The 13,036-nt window shown below is 41.1% G+C and overlaps 1 protein-coding gene across 1 annotated transcript; it reads right to left on the bottom strand.

Annotated features, from left to right (window-relative positions):
- Nucleotides 1-2,430: 2,430 nt before the first annotated feature.
- LOC126708459 (uncharacterized) lies at nucleotides 2,431-6,526 on the bottom strand. Its single transcript, XM_050408253.1, has 3 exons — nucleotides 5,888-6,526; nucleotides 4,092-5,541; nucleotides 2,431-3,956 (listed from the first exon to the last, which is right to left on the bottom strand). Exons 1-3 carry the CDS (start codon nucleotides 6,524-6,526, stop codon nucleotides 2,431-2,433), a joined length of 3,615 nt encoding a protein of 1,204 aa, XP_050264210.1.
- Nucleotides 6,527-13,036: the final 6,510 nt, after the last annotated feature.

Below are 13,036 nucleotides of genomic sequence, written 5' to 3'. Positions count from 1 at the left end.
CATGTTGACTTTGAATCTCTCCCCATTTTGGGTTGATGGAATGGAAGAGTGTGGATTGCTGTTTGGATGGTGATTATTGATGAAAATTTTGTCTTCATTGGGTTGATTAATTAGAGGAAGCTACTTAGTGGGGGTATTGATTGGTGAATGTTTTGTTTGAAGAAGATGAGACACATTATAAGCAATTGGGATGATAACCATGGGATTTTAAATACTATATTTAAACATTTAGAAATGGGCTTCTCCTAATTTAATTATTTGAGGGCGATGCATAATGGTGTAGCCCTAGGCTATTAGCTCCCTTTATTGTTATTGTTATTATTGAATAATGGTGATGGATTTCTGGTTTTTGCATTTTGTTCTGCTCTGTTTGTGTTGTGTTTTGTTTCTCTATTTCATGGGGTTATCTTGATAAGCGTTGCCACTTGTCTTGCAGTTCATTCAATACTTTGATCTCTAGATTGTGTTTGCATTTGACCTTTGAAGCAACATGTAAGTACACTTGAAACTTCAGGATAAAATAAAATTGTTTTGTTTCTATGATCTTTCTGTCTGAATATAGAATGACTACTATTGTTTATGGTTTATTATAATATCTTATCCTTTCTTTAAAAAAAATTGTTGTTGAAAAGATACACATGTTCTCTAACCTTTTTGATTTCTTTTTTAACGCATGTGACAATTTTCTTTTCATTCTACTTGAGTATTTGTTTTTCTGGTTCATTTTAAAAGGATGTTTTTTTAATGGATTTGTTACTCTATTTGCTTGGCAAGAAAAACCGGCAAAAGTAAAAGGAAAATAAGAAATTAAGTACTTGGAAGATTCATTAGTATCACTTGTTCCCTCTCTTTTTCTCTCTTAAAAAAATTGGTTAATTCAGTTTGAATTTTAGATATTTTTTTATGAGTATAGATTGTGCTTAAAATTGTAGAATCTATAGTAATGCATAGATCCTATGAAGTTGGATATGCAACTATTATGTACCTCTCTGCAAGGTAATATATAGACTTCATCTAAATTTTACATGATTAATAATGTTTTTTTTAATGGATTGTGGCAACATGGTTGAGATTTCTATGCAAACTATAGATGGAGTAAATGCTAAGAGAAAGCTAGAGATAATGGATGCAACCAAAGTATTTGGTTTTGTGTTTGTAAAACAGGGAAAAAAGAAACATGATTATTAATGGCATAGTACATGGAGTTAGCCGAACATTAGAAACCTCAATGCTAGTATATATAATTTGTTAGTCATTCATTTGTGCTTCTGGTTTTGTTTCTGTTTTAGTTTCTAGAAATTGGGTTGTGGTTATTTGGTGGATTGTTTTTGTGTTTTTGTGTTTTGGAGGAGTAATGGTGTGAATAGGTAGCTGATGTTTTTTTGGCTGAAATGCGTTTGTGGATTTGGTTGTGTGTGAATTTAAGGTAATGGGTTGTCGTTGGTAGTGGCGGTGGTTGAGGCCTTACCCTCCATGGATGTGTTTTTTATTGTGTTTCTGTTATTCTATGAATTGCTGTTGTATTTTAGTAATTAATGTTATTGCCTGAATATTTATAATGGGTTTAATACCATCACCATCATTGGAAGTATCTCAAATCTTTATAAGATGAGGAGAGGAGTATTGAGATATACGTTTCAACAAAACCTCCAAAATATTTCTAGAAATCCATCTGGGTTTCACCGTTTTTTTTGTAGAAAAGCTTTGGCTTGGGGGAAATTTTTGTCTTTTAATATGGTTGCCCAAACTCGTAAGTGCTATGCTTATATGTCTTTTGGAGATTAATATATGCTTTTTGGGGATATTTAGATTTGCTTAGGAATTCTAAGTCATGGGAACTATTTGCCTATGTCATAACATTCTACCAATTAATTAATTCACAATTTAGAGGAATAATACTTTCTTCACAATGATGTGATCTTTTGTCCTTATTAGTTAAATAAGTGATTGTGTTCTAATTCTTAACCAAATTATTTAATCCCATGAAAATTAAGGCTATTTCAGTTCTCTATGTTTTAGATCTACATGAAGCTGAGAAAGTTGACTTCAAAGACATTATATGGCAAGGCATTGTATCTTCGACGTTTATTTATATGGTCTTTTGCATGTTTCAATTTTCTTTGATTGATATAGATTAAAATTCAGATTGAAGCTGGTTTAAATAGAACAGCTCCTCAAAGTTGAGTTTTTTTATTTTTTTTATTTTTTAATTTTTTAAATATTTGTTTCACTGTTTGGCTGCTGAGAAAGTGTGAGGTAAAGAAGAGAAATAGACTGTTTTGCTTGTTTTTGTTTCTGTTCTATTTTAAATTGAGTTCATTGTTGTTTTATATGTGATTTTGTTAGAATTGGGATTTTAAACTCAAATATACCTTTCCCCAACTTTTTTTTTTTTTTGAGAATCAGGCCTGCCCGACCAGGCCGAAAAAATTATTTTATTACTGGAATGTCAGATACAAAAAAACGATAAATATCCGTAGGAACGGAATTCATCCAAACTAAAGTAGGAAAAGACAATCTCGCTCGTCTAGCCAACGCATGTGCTAAAACATTGCCATGCCGACGCGTATGAGAGAAAGAATAGTATTGGAACATACTGACTGAAGACATAATGTCTTGAACTAAATGACCCACAACTGGATGCTGAAAATTTTTCTTCTTTATAGCTAAAATAGACTCTTCCGAATCCCCTTCAAAAATAACACCACTGAAACCACACTCACGGACAAACAGAGCAGCCCGCCTTGCTGCCATAGTTTCCAGAGCAACAATGGATGAAGGCAGGGGGATTATTTCAGACAGAGCCGCCAAGACCTCACCCAGCGAATTACGCACCACCACACCAATTCCAGCAGCTCCCAGATCGTCGAAAACAGCTCCGTCGAAATTAGCTTTCAGCAGCGCTGCATCAGGAGGCTTCCAGATGGCCTTCCGCGCCACCATTTTTGTTTCTGGTTTTGCACACAATTGTTGAAAATCCGTCAGCTGCTTCTGTGCAAGCTCCGGAATCTTCTCAAGGGGAGCAGCAACCTCATTAACTCGGATTTTGTTGCGCCGATTCCAGATAGACCAACAGATCATTATGAAACCTTTAGCTCCACGTGGATTCTGCAGCGCCAACCTGAAAAGATCAACAAAAAATAAATTTTGATTCGTTGCACTCCGCAACTCATCAAAGTTAGTACCCCATGCCTCCTTCACCTTCTCACACCCCCATAGAGCATGAAACACTGTCTCAGGCCCCCTGTTACACCCCGTGCAGCTGCTGGACAGAACCACTCTTCGCCTAGCCAAATTCACCATCGTGGGAAGGGACTCCGAGCAAGCCCGCCAAGCAAAAGTCTTAACTTTGCTGGGCACCTTCATTCTCCATAAACCAGACCACAACCTCCGGTTTGCCTCATTTGATGATCCTGACGGTGAACCAGAAAGCTCCTTGGCACACACCAGTTGGTACCCAAGCTTCACCGAATACTGGCCATCCTTAGTTTTTGGCCAAATCAACATGTCTTCTTGTGGGATAAGACAAAGAGGGATGGATTTTATTTTTTGCACCTCAAATGGCAGAAAAACTCGCTCCAACAGATACACATTCCACCAACCCGTATCAGCATCTATAATGTCTGAAACTCTCGAATCAGCAGATAACAAAGAGGGGGGAGAGATCACTTTGCCTGACCCATCACCAGGCAGCCAACAATCATTGTAAATCCGGACAGATTGGCCATTCCCCACTCTATATCTAGAACCTTCAGCAATTATGTAGCGTGCCTTAAGGATACTCCGCCATGCATATGACCCCGTTTTGACATGTGCTGAAAAAATGTCCCCCGAAGGAAAAAACTTTGCCTTAAAAACCCGATAAAAGAGAGATTTTTGGTCATGAACCAGCCGCCAAACTTGCTTAGCTAACATGGCTTCGTTGAACTTCCTAAGTTCCTTGAAACCCATTCCGCCTTCATTTTTTGGCATAAACAAAGACTCCCAATTTTTCCAATGAATCTTTCTTCTCTCTCCACGTTGACCCCAAAAATTTTTTTTTATCATAACCTCAATCTCATGGCAAAGGTTCACCGGTAAAAGAAAACAACTCATAGCAAAAGATGGGATTGCTTGCACAATAGCTTTCAATAACACCTCCCTACCGGCTTGTGACAAAAGTTTCTCCTTCCACCCTTGAAGTTTTCCCCAAATCCTCTCCTTAATATAGATAAAACTCTCCTTTTTCTTCCTACCCACCATAGCCGGCAATCCTAGGTACTTTTCATACTCCTTTACCTCCGGCACCCCTAGGTAGTTCATCAAATCTAATTTGGTGCTCTCAAGGACAGATTTACCAAAAAAAAGATTTGTTTTTGAGCCATTTATTTTTTGCCCGGATGCTCTCTCATATAGGGATAACGCCACTTGGATTGCTTGCACATCACCCATCCTTGCCCGACAAAAAATCAAGCTATCATCGGCAAAGAATAAGTGTGAGATTTGTGGGCCATTCTTACAAAGCGAGAAGCCCCTTAAATCACTCCTAGCCACGGCTTTATTGAGCAACCCATTTAATCCTTCCGAACACAACAAGAAAAGATAACGGGATAGGGGGTCGCCTTGACGAATCCCCCTAGTAGGCTTAATGAATCCTCGAGGGAACCCATTGATCAAGAAAGAGTAAGACACGGATTTGATTGTAGCCATAACCATATCAACCCATCTCTCATGGAAACCCAACTTTCGCATCAACTTCTCCAAAAAAATCCACTCAACCCTATCGTAAGCCTTACTCATATCCAATTTCATAGCCATAAACCCCTCCTTCCCCGTTTTTTTGATCTTCATATGATGTAATGTTTCAAAAGCTACCAAAATATTATCCGAGATAGCCTTATCGGATTGAAAGGCACTCTGGGATTCTGATACAACATATGGCAACAGAGTTTTCAAACGGTTAGCCAACACCTTAGAAATTAACTTATACAGAATGTTACATAAAGATATAGGCCTAAAATCAGAAACACTTTCGGGATTTTTTATTTTGGGGATAAGGGTGATATGAGTATGATTAAGACTAGCTGGGATAGAACCTGAATTAAGGCAGGAAAGAACAGCACAAGACACGTCATCACCAATGGAGTCCCAATAGTGTTGATAGAAAATGGGGGGCATGCCATCCGGGCCTAGCGCTTTCAGAGGTGCCATCTGCTTAAGAGCCACATCCACCTCTTGCTTAACAAAAGGTTTCACCAAATCCGCATTCATAGAATCTGAGACAACCTGCGGAATATTCTCCAATACCTCCTCCAAATGAGAAGGATTTGAAGTTGTGAAAAGCTCACTGTAATAGTCAATAAATAATTGAGCAATTTGGTCCTCCCCATCAACCCACTCCCCATTTTTGTTTCTTAAGCGTTTGATACAATTTTTCCTATACCTCTGAGAAGCTTTACCATGGAAGTAACGTGTATTTTGATCCCCTTCTTTAAGCCAATGCAACTTGGAACGCTGCTGCCAAAGCTTTTCTTCCTTAATAAGAAGTTCCCTTAATTCAACCTTCAAGGCATGTAACCGGTCCCCATTTCCACTTCTCACCGCCTCCCCCTCCGCCACTTTGATTTGTTTTTTTTTTTTCCACAAGAGCCCGAGATATATTACCAAAAGATTCCTTACTCCATTTTTTTAAATGCCTCTGACAATTTTCCACGTTAGTCTCAACCACCGACATCGGGTTGGGAGAGAAAAAAGGGCTCTCCCAAGCGGCTTCCACCGTAGAACGACACGCCTCATCATTCAACCAAACTTGTTCAAACCTCCATGGTCTTTGATTTCGGATTTGAAACCCCTCCATATAAATACTTAAGGGTTTATGGTCCGAGAAGACCGTGTCAAGATGAGTTACTGAGTATCCCGGAAACATAGAAATCCATTCTTGATTAGCCACCGCCCTATCAAGACGCTCCCAAACCATAACACCTCCTGCCAACCTTTTACACCAAGTGAATTTTTGGCCACTAAACCCCAAGTCGGCAAAACCACATTCATCCAATGTGTCCCGGAAGTCCCGCATCTGCACCTCCGGTCTCGCTCTACCACCTTTCTTTTCATGAGACCTTAAAATCTCATTAAAATCACCCGAACAAAGCCAAGGCAAGGAAGAATTTCGGTTCAGATTTTTTAGGACAGCCCAAGACTCATGATGTTTGTGAGTCTCGGGATTACCGTAGAAACCGGTAAACCTCCAAGAGTTTTCCTTCCCTGAATTAATCACAGCATCAATATGATTTATTGAAGAAGACACTACCTTAACGTCAAAATCAGACCTCCACAGAAGAGCAAGACCGCCCCCCTGACTTATTTTTGAAACAACAAACTTCTGATCACAAACAAAATTCCGCAAAAGAAACTTCAGCCTATCTTCTGTCAGCCATGTCTCGGCCAAGAACACAACCGCAGGATCTTGTGCCCGGACCAAATTCCCGAGCTCTCGAATTGTCTGTGGGTTCCCAAGCCCACGACAATTCCAAACTAGGACACTCATGGCTCCTGGCAGGACTGAATATCAGTCTCTGCCAATTGAGTAATACTTCCTGACTTCGCCTGAGAAACCAAACGTTTTTTGTTAGGTAACTCATTTGATTCATGGAGTAGAGAAAAGGGCCTTTTTAAGGATGAGTTTTGGACTTGCGAAGAGGCTGCCCCCTGAAGTGGGCGAGAAAATCTTTTCCAGGTACCTGAATATGGAACAGAGGTATCGGTCAAAACAGGGACGTCAGTGAGGGTCGAATTCTGTAACTGGAAAGAGCTGGGCTGCTTAAGTGAGTCACGTGCTTGGGGCGTGGGGCAAGGATCACTACTGACAGAACAATTGCCTTGAGACTCGTTGCTTACATCCACGTGGCTAGGGGAATCAAATTTGGAAATTTCGGCGTCAATCTCCTTAAGAGTTTCCGAGAATAAATCCCTGTCATTACTCTGTTTCTGACCCGTTGGAATTTCCAAAACTGGCTGGGATACTGCTACCGTAATTTTTGGAATAGAGCTATTAAGTTTGTCATGCGTTACTCCATCCATCCCAGCAGATGAGTTTGGATTTGAAACGGATACTGCATTAACTAGCTCCTCAACATGCGCCTTTCCCTTAACTGAATGCTCCATCGGCGCCTCTGAATTAATTCCCACCTCCATAGCCGCTGCATCCACCGGACACTGTGACAGATTATCCGGCTTCGAGAACCGGTTCTCATAATACCCCGGAACGTAGATAACGTCTCTCCCTGCAGAGGTGTACGGAGCGGCTCTTAAACATGGCCCAAATTGTTGATTTTCAGTCTTGAGAGTACCCTTACTGCTAATCCATAATTCACAATTTTTTTCATCATGGCTTAGACCACCACACCAGTAACACAAATTCGGAAGGCGCTCATACTTGAAGGAAACCCAAGACTTGCCCCCTCCTTCAAGGGTAATAACACGGCCCCGGCATAGCGGTAAGTTAATATCAAGAGTAACTCGAACTCTCATGAACTGACCCCCATCATCATCGACTGCCCCAGAAGATTTTTGCACTTCACCGATAATATCACATAAACATTCAGCCATATGCTTCGTCATATACCTGTATGGGATGTCATGAACCTGCACCCAAAACGTAACCTTATTAAAGATTAATTCACGCACCGGGGATTCACCATCATACCTTTGAATAACAACTAGGTATTTGTCGAAGCTCCAAGGCTGATTTTTGATGATACGGTCTACATCAGGGAGGTTGTCAAAGACAAAAAGACACTTATGTTCTCCCAAGCGCCTAACTTATGTTCTCCCCAACTTTATATATCAGTATTTGGAGAATACGGAACGAATTAATTTAACCAAGGTCATTGCTGTGGCAGAGATCATTTGGACCGCTAGGATCTGTGCCTCCTAAAAGGATGCTCAAAAAATTACTCATGTGTAGTTAGTTTGCTTTGCACTTGTGGTAGTGTCAAGTGTGTATGTATATTGCATTTTTAGTTTCCTTTACCCTTATGGTAGTGCATGTATATTGCACGTTTTTATATGAAATTATTGCTGCTTTGCAATCAGCTTTTTTTTTTTTTTTTTTTTTGATGAAAAGACAGTAACTTTATTAAGAAAAAGATAAAAGCAGTACATCTTGAGCCAAAACGGACTCAATAAAGTCTGGATTTTCCTCTATCCACGTTACATAATTGTCAATATTCTTGGCATGTTGAGCCAATATGTGAGCTGGTCAGTTCCCTGTTCGCTTAATGTGTGAAAACTGGAAAGACCTGAATGCCAGTACCTTCTGACCAATGCTTGTAATGACGTTATAGATGGATGCTTGAGGACAGCTAGCACCGAGAACAGCATCTACGATCATTTTTGAATCACATTCAAAATGAGCATCCCTTATACCAACATTCCAAGCGAAGTTCACAGCTTCCTCCAGAGCTTTAGCCTCAGCTTTTAAAGGACCCAAAGGACAGAACACCTTCTTGCTCAAGGCTGCTGCTACCAGGCCACCATGGTCTCTGATGATGACCCCCATAGCCGATGCCTGTTGGGCCTTAAAACTGCTCCATTGACGTTGACCTTGTACCATGGCGGAGAAGGGTTGGTCCACTGTTCCCTATCATGCATCACCACTGTGAAGGTTGGAAGTTGGCAAGCTGAAACTCCTCAAGCAACAGTCGTGCCTTCTGCAGAATCGTTGCTGCCGTTTGTCGCGCTTTTCCTTGTCGTACTGCATTCCTGTTAAACCACATACTCCAGGCAACTGTTATTACAAGTTCCAACAATTCATTACCCACCCGCTGAGAGAATTGTAGATGCCACAATAGATCAATGAAGTCTCGAAAGTGTACCCCACAATTATCAAACGAAATTCTTGATAACTTCCAAACTTCTTAAGCTCGGTCACAACTCTAGAATAGATGACCACCGGATTCAGCGCCTAACCCACATGCTTCGCAAATCGAATCATTAAGGACTTTTCGATGACACAAATTGTCCTTAGTAGGTAAAATATTACGACTCACTCGCCAAGCAAATGACTTAACTTTATTTGGGACATTTAATCGCCAGAGATTTTTCTAAAAGCTACTACGATTTCCACTGCTGGAACTAGCCGGTCTCTGATCCGAAGAAGAAGATAAGGCAATCTTATAAGTACTTCGAACCGTAAAATTGCCTTTGGAAGTGTATGCCCATATTAGCCGATCTGGGGGTAGCCTAAAGCTCAATGGAATGCTCATAATTGACCGTGCATCATCTGGAGAAAAGGTGTGCCGAATCAAATCTCTCTGCCAAGTGCCATGGTGTGGGTCAATTAAGTTGTTAACTGTCATTCCCATTTGTAGCGCCAATGGAGGGCAGATGAGTTTGAAAGTGTCCGGACTAGGCAGCCATTTATCCCTTCTGATATCAATTGACGCTCCATTCCTAACCTGCCACCGATACCCTTTACGCACAATACTTTGAGTTGAGAAGATACTCTGCCATGCAAAGGATGGATTATTCCCAACTTCAGCTGTAAGGAAGTCACCCTAGGGGAAATAACGAGCTTTGTACACCTTATACAGAAGAGTATTGTGACATGTTTGCAGTCGCCAACCTTGTTTTGTCAACAGTGCCAAATTAAAGGCCTTTAAATCCCTGAAGCCGAGACCCCCCTCCTCTTTTGGAAGACACATCTTATCCCAGCTTAGCCAAGCCATCTTGTTTCTTTCATTTGATTGACCCCACCAAAACTTTCGAACCATAGCAGTCATCTCATCACATAAAGTAGCTGGTAACTTGAAAACACTCATTGTATATGTGGGAACTGCTTGAGCCACAGTCTTAATGAGTATTTCCTTTCCAGCCCGTGAGAGGAGTTTTTCTTTCCAACCAGAGAGCTTATTGTTTAGTCTTTCAGTGAGCTGTCGGAATGTGTTACGTTTATTCTTTCCCACCAAGGATGGGAGGCCCAAATATTTCTCATGCTGTTGAATGACTTTTGCACCAAACCTGTTTTTGATCTCATCCTGAATGTCTTGGGGAGTGTTGTGGCTAAAGAAAAGGGAGGTTTTATCTTTATTCAATTATTGCCCAAAAGTATGCTCATATGTCTCCAACACCTGTTCCAAGGCCATACAGTTCTCCCTAGTGGCTCTGCAGAAGATAAGGCTGTCATCTGCAAAGAAAAAGTGTGATATCTCCGGTGCACCTTGGCAAGCTGCAATTCCTTTTAAAGAGCCTTGGTCCACAGATTGCTTAAGTAAAGTTGAGAGTCCTTCTGCACAAATCAAAAAGAGATAAGGAGACAGAAGATCCCCTTGGCGTAGACCCCTGGTAGGAGTGATACAACCTCGGGGTTTCCCATTAATTTTTATGGAGTACTTTACAGTACTAACACACCTCATCATAATAGTCGCCCATTCTTTAGCAAAGCCCATCTTCCTCATAATACCTTCCAAACAACCCCATTCCACCCTATCATAAGCCTTACTCATGTCTAGCTTTAAGGCCATCTCCCCCACCTTACCACTTCTCTTTTGGCTTATGTGATGCATTGTCTCAAAAGCAACCAACACATTATCTGTAATGAGACTGTTAGACATAAAAGCGCTCTGATTTTCACTAATAATTTGTGGAAATAACCGCTTTAGCCTATTAGCCAAGACCTTAGAAGCAAGTCTAGAAGCAACATTACTAAGACTAATAGGCCGATACTGGTTGATCTTAGTTGGATTCTTCACTTTTGAGATTAGTAAAATATGAGTGTCATTAAAATTAGGCAGAAGTAAACCATGATTAAGGAAATCAAGTACAGTTTTAATGACACAATTACTCACTAGAGGCCAAAAATGTTGGTAAAAGAAAGGAGGCATACCATCAGGACCTTGTGCTTTCTTTGGATGCATTTGCTTTAGAGCCTTTGACACTTCCCCAGCCATGAACGCGTGCAATAAGGATTCATTCATAGCAGTAGATATCCTTGGTTGAATTGCCTCTACTACCTTGCTGTGATCAGTAGGCCCATTAGATCGAAAAATCATTGAAAAATAATTGAGTGTGGTTTGTTCTATTCTTCGGTCATCCTCCTTCCAAGTACCCGTTTCATCACATAACCCACGGATGGTGTTCCGTTGAAATCTATTGGATGCTTTAGCATGGAAAAACTAGTGTTTTGATCTCCACAAGTCAGCCATAAATTCCTGGATCTTTGTTGCCACATTGTACTCTCAGTATCAAGCCATATATTTAAAGCTTTCCAAACCTCCATAATCTCATCATCAATCTCCTTTGACCCATGCATTAGCTCTAGCCTCTTTAATTGCTTCTCTAAACCGGCAATCTTTCTACCAACATGGCCAAACTCCATTTTGTTCCACACCTGTAGCCTTGACCTACAATTGTTGATACAGTTTGTAAAGGGAAATCCACCCGGTTTACATAATCCCTCATACCAAGCTTCCTGTACTACCTCGTCACACTGTGGATCACGCAACCACATAGCCTCAAATCTGAACATCCTTTGCCTTCTACGAGTTCTGTCCTCCTCTTCTTTTGGTAACCTTAGTGTCAACAATGAATGATCCGAAGTAGACATAGGAACATGGTGAACTTCAGCTCCAACAAACTTTGACTTCCATGCATGGTTTGCTAGAGCTTTATCCAGCCGAATCCTTAAGCGCCCCTCATTAGGTTGGTTCTTAAACCAAGTGTACGGTACACCATGAAAGCCAAGGTCATGAAAACCACAGTAGTGTATTACATCGCGAAACTGAGTCATTTGCCTTGCCGGTTTGACATTACCTCCTGCTTTCTCTGTGGCATTGGTTATTTCATTGAAATCACCAATGCATAGCCATGGAAGTGCATTAACATGACTGAGTGACTCAAATAGTTGCCATGTCTCTTCTCGCTTACTCGTTTCAGGGTGACCGTAGAAACTAGTTAACCTCCAGGCATCCCCATTGCTATCACTGTCAACTACAACATCAATGTACCATCTCGTAATACCCTTAATCCCCACTGTTGATTCTGGTTTCCAAAGTAAAGCTAGACCGCCACTAGAACCAACATTAGAGATTGCAACCCCTTGACTATACCCTAGTTCATTCTTCAATGCATTCATACTATCACTAGAAAGTTTTGTCTCTATGAGAAAGACAAACCTGGGAGCTTCCACACGCAATGCTCGTTTTAGAGCTAGGACTGTCGGCCGATTCCCAAGCCCCCGACAGTTCCAACTAAGGGTACTCAGTGGACTCGGCGATGCTGCATAGCAGCCACCGCCGATCCAAAATCGTGTGCCATTAACTAACCTAGAGCCCAAGTCTCTTCATCCATCTTCATCCTCTTCTCATAATCCATCCCATCTTCCTCCTGCAACTGATCACTTTTTTGCTTTGGCCCTGACTTCGCACTAGATGACTCCCTAGTGTCCATTGGCCTAATCTTGTCCGTTATCCTTTTCCACGTACCAAGGGTATGCTCTTGTCCTTTAACTCCAGGCGCCTCTTGTATGTGTACAGTACTACGGTTTTGGACTGTCCCCACAGTTTTAGTCACAACAGTTTCTTCCACCTGTGACCTTCTAGTATCAGTGTGAAGAACGTCTTTCCCATGCATAGTCTCTATTGAAACCTCCCCCGTTACAGTTGGCAAAGTTCCCAAGTCACAATCAATCTCCTCAAGATGCGTTTGGAAAAAATCTTGATTGTTAAGAATTTTCGTATTTGAAGGACCGGGTTGTATTATCTCTTCCACATTTATTGGGTTTTCCTTGCATGGGTCATTCACCATCCCCAATGTTGTCGCCACCGTATGTGCCCCACAATCAACCACTTCTATAATCCAGAGTGATTGCGTAGTCCTCTGTGGTGGAGTATCAACTAAAGCATTCTGAGTTCCCCCATGGTAAGTCACAGGTTAAGACTTGTAAAACCTTTCCATTGTTGCATGCATCCATACCCCATATTGTTGTTCCTCTCTCCGAAGGCTACCCTTGCTGTTGAGCCAAAGCTTACAATCCTTTTAATCATGGTTCAACACTCCA

Source organism: Quercus robur, chromosome 12 (genome assembly GCF_932294415.1).
Source record: "Quercus robur chromosome 12, dhQueRobu3.1, whole genome shotgun sequence".
Classification (NCBI taxonomy): domain Eukaryota; kingdom Viridiplantae; phylum Streptophyta; class Magnoliopsida; order Fagales; family Fagaceae; genus Quercus; species Quercus robur.
The sequence above is the reverse complement of the archived record's forward strand: the minus strand, read 5'-3'. Positions and strand labels throughout refer to the sequence as shown.

Bases quoted from the DNA above. Each gene is read 5' to 3' on its own strand.
- LOC126708459 (XM_050408253.1), bottom strand. From the start codon at position 6,526: ATGAGTGTCCTAGTTTGGAATTGTCGTGGGCTTGGGAACCCACAGACA. The intron at 5,542-5,887 runs GTAACTCATCTT...CATGCCTTGAAG, and splicing joins CTATGTTTCCGGGATACTCA to GTTGAATTAAGGGAACTTCT. The intron at 3,957-4,091 runs GTTGTTTTCTTT...CAAAAAATGAAG, and splicing joins AATCCCATCTTTTGCTATGA to GCGGAATGGGTTTCAAGGAA.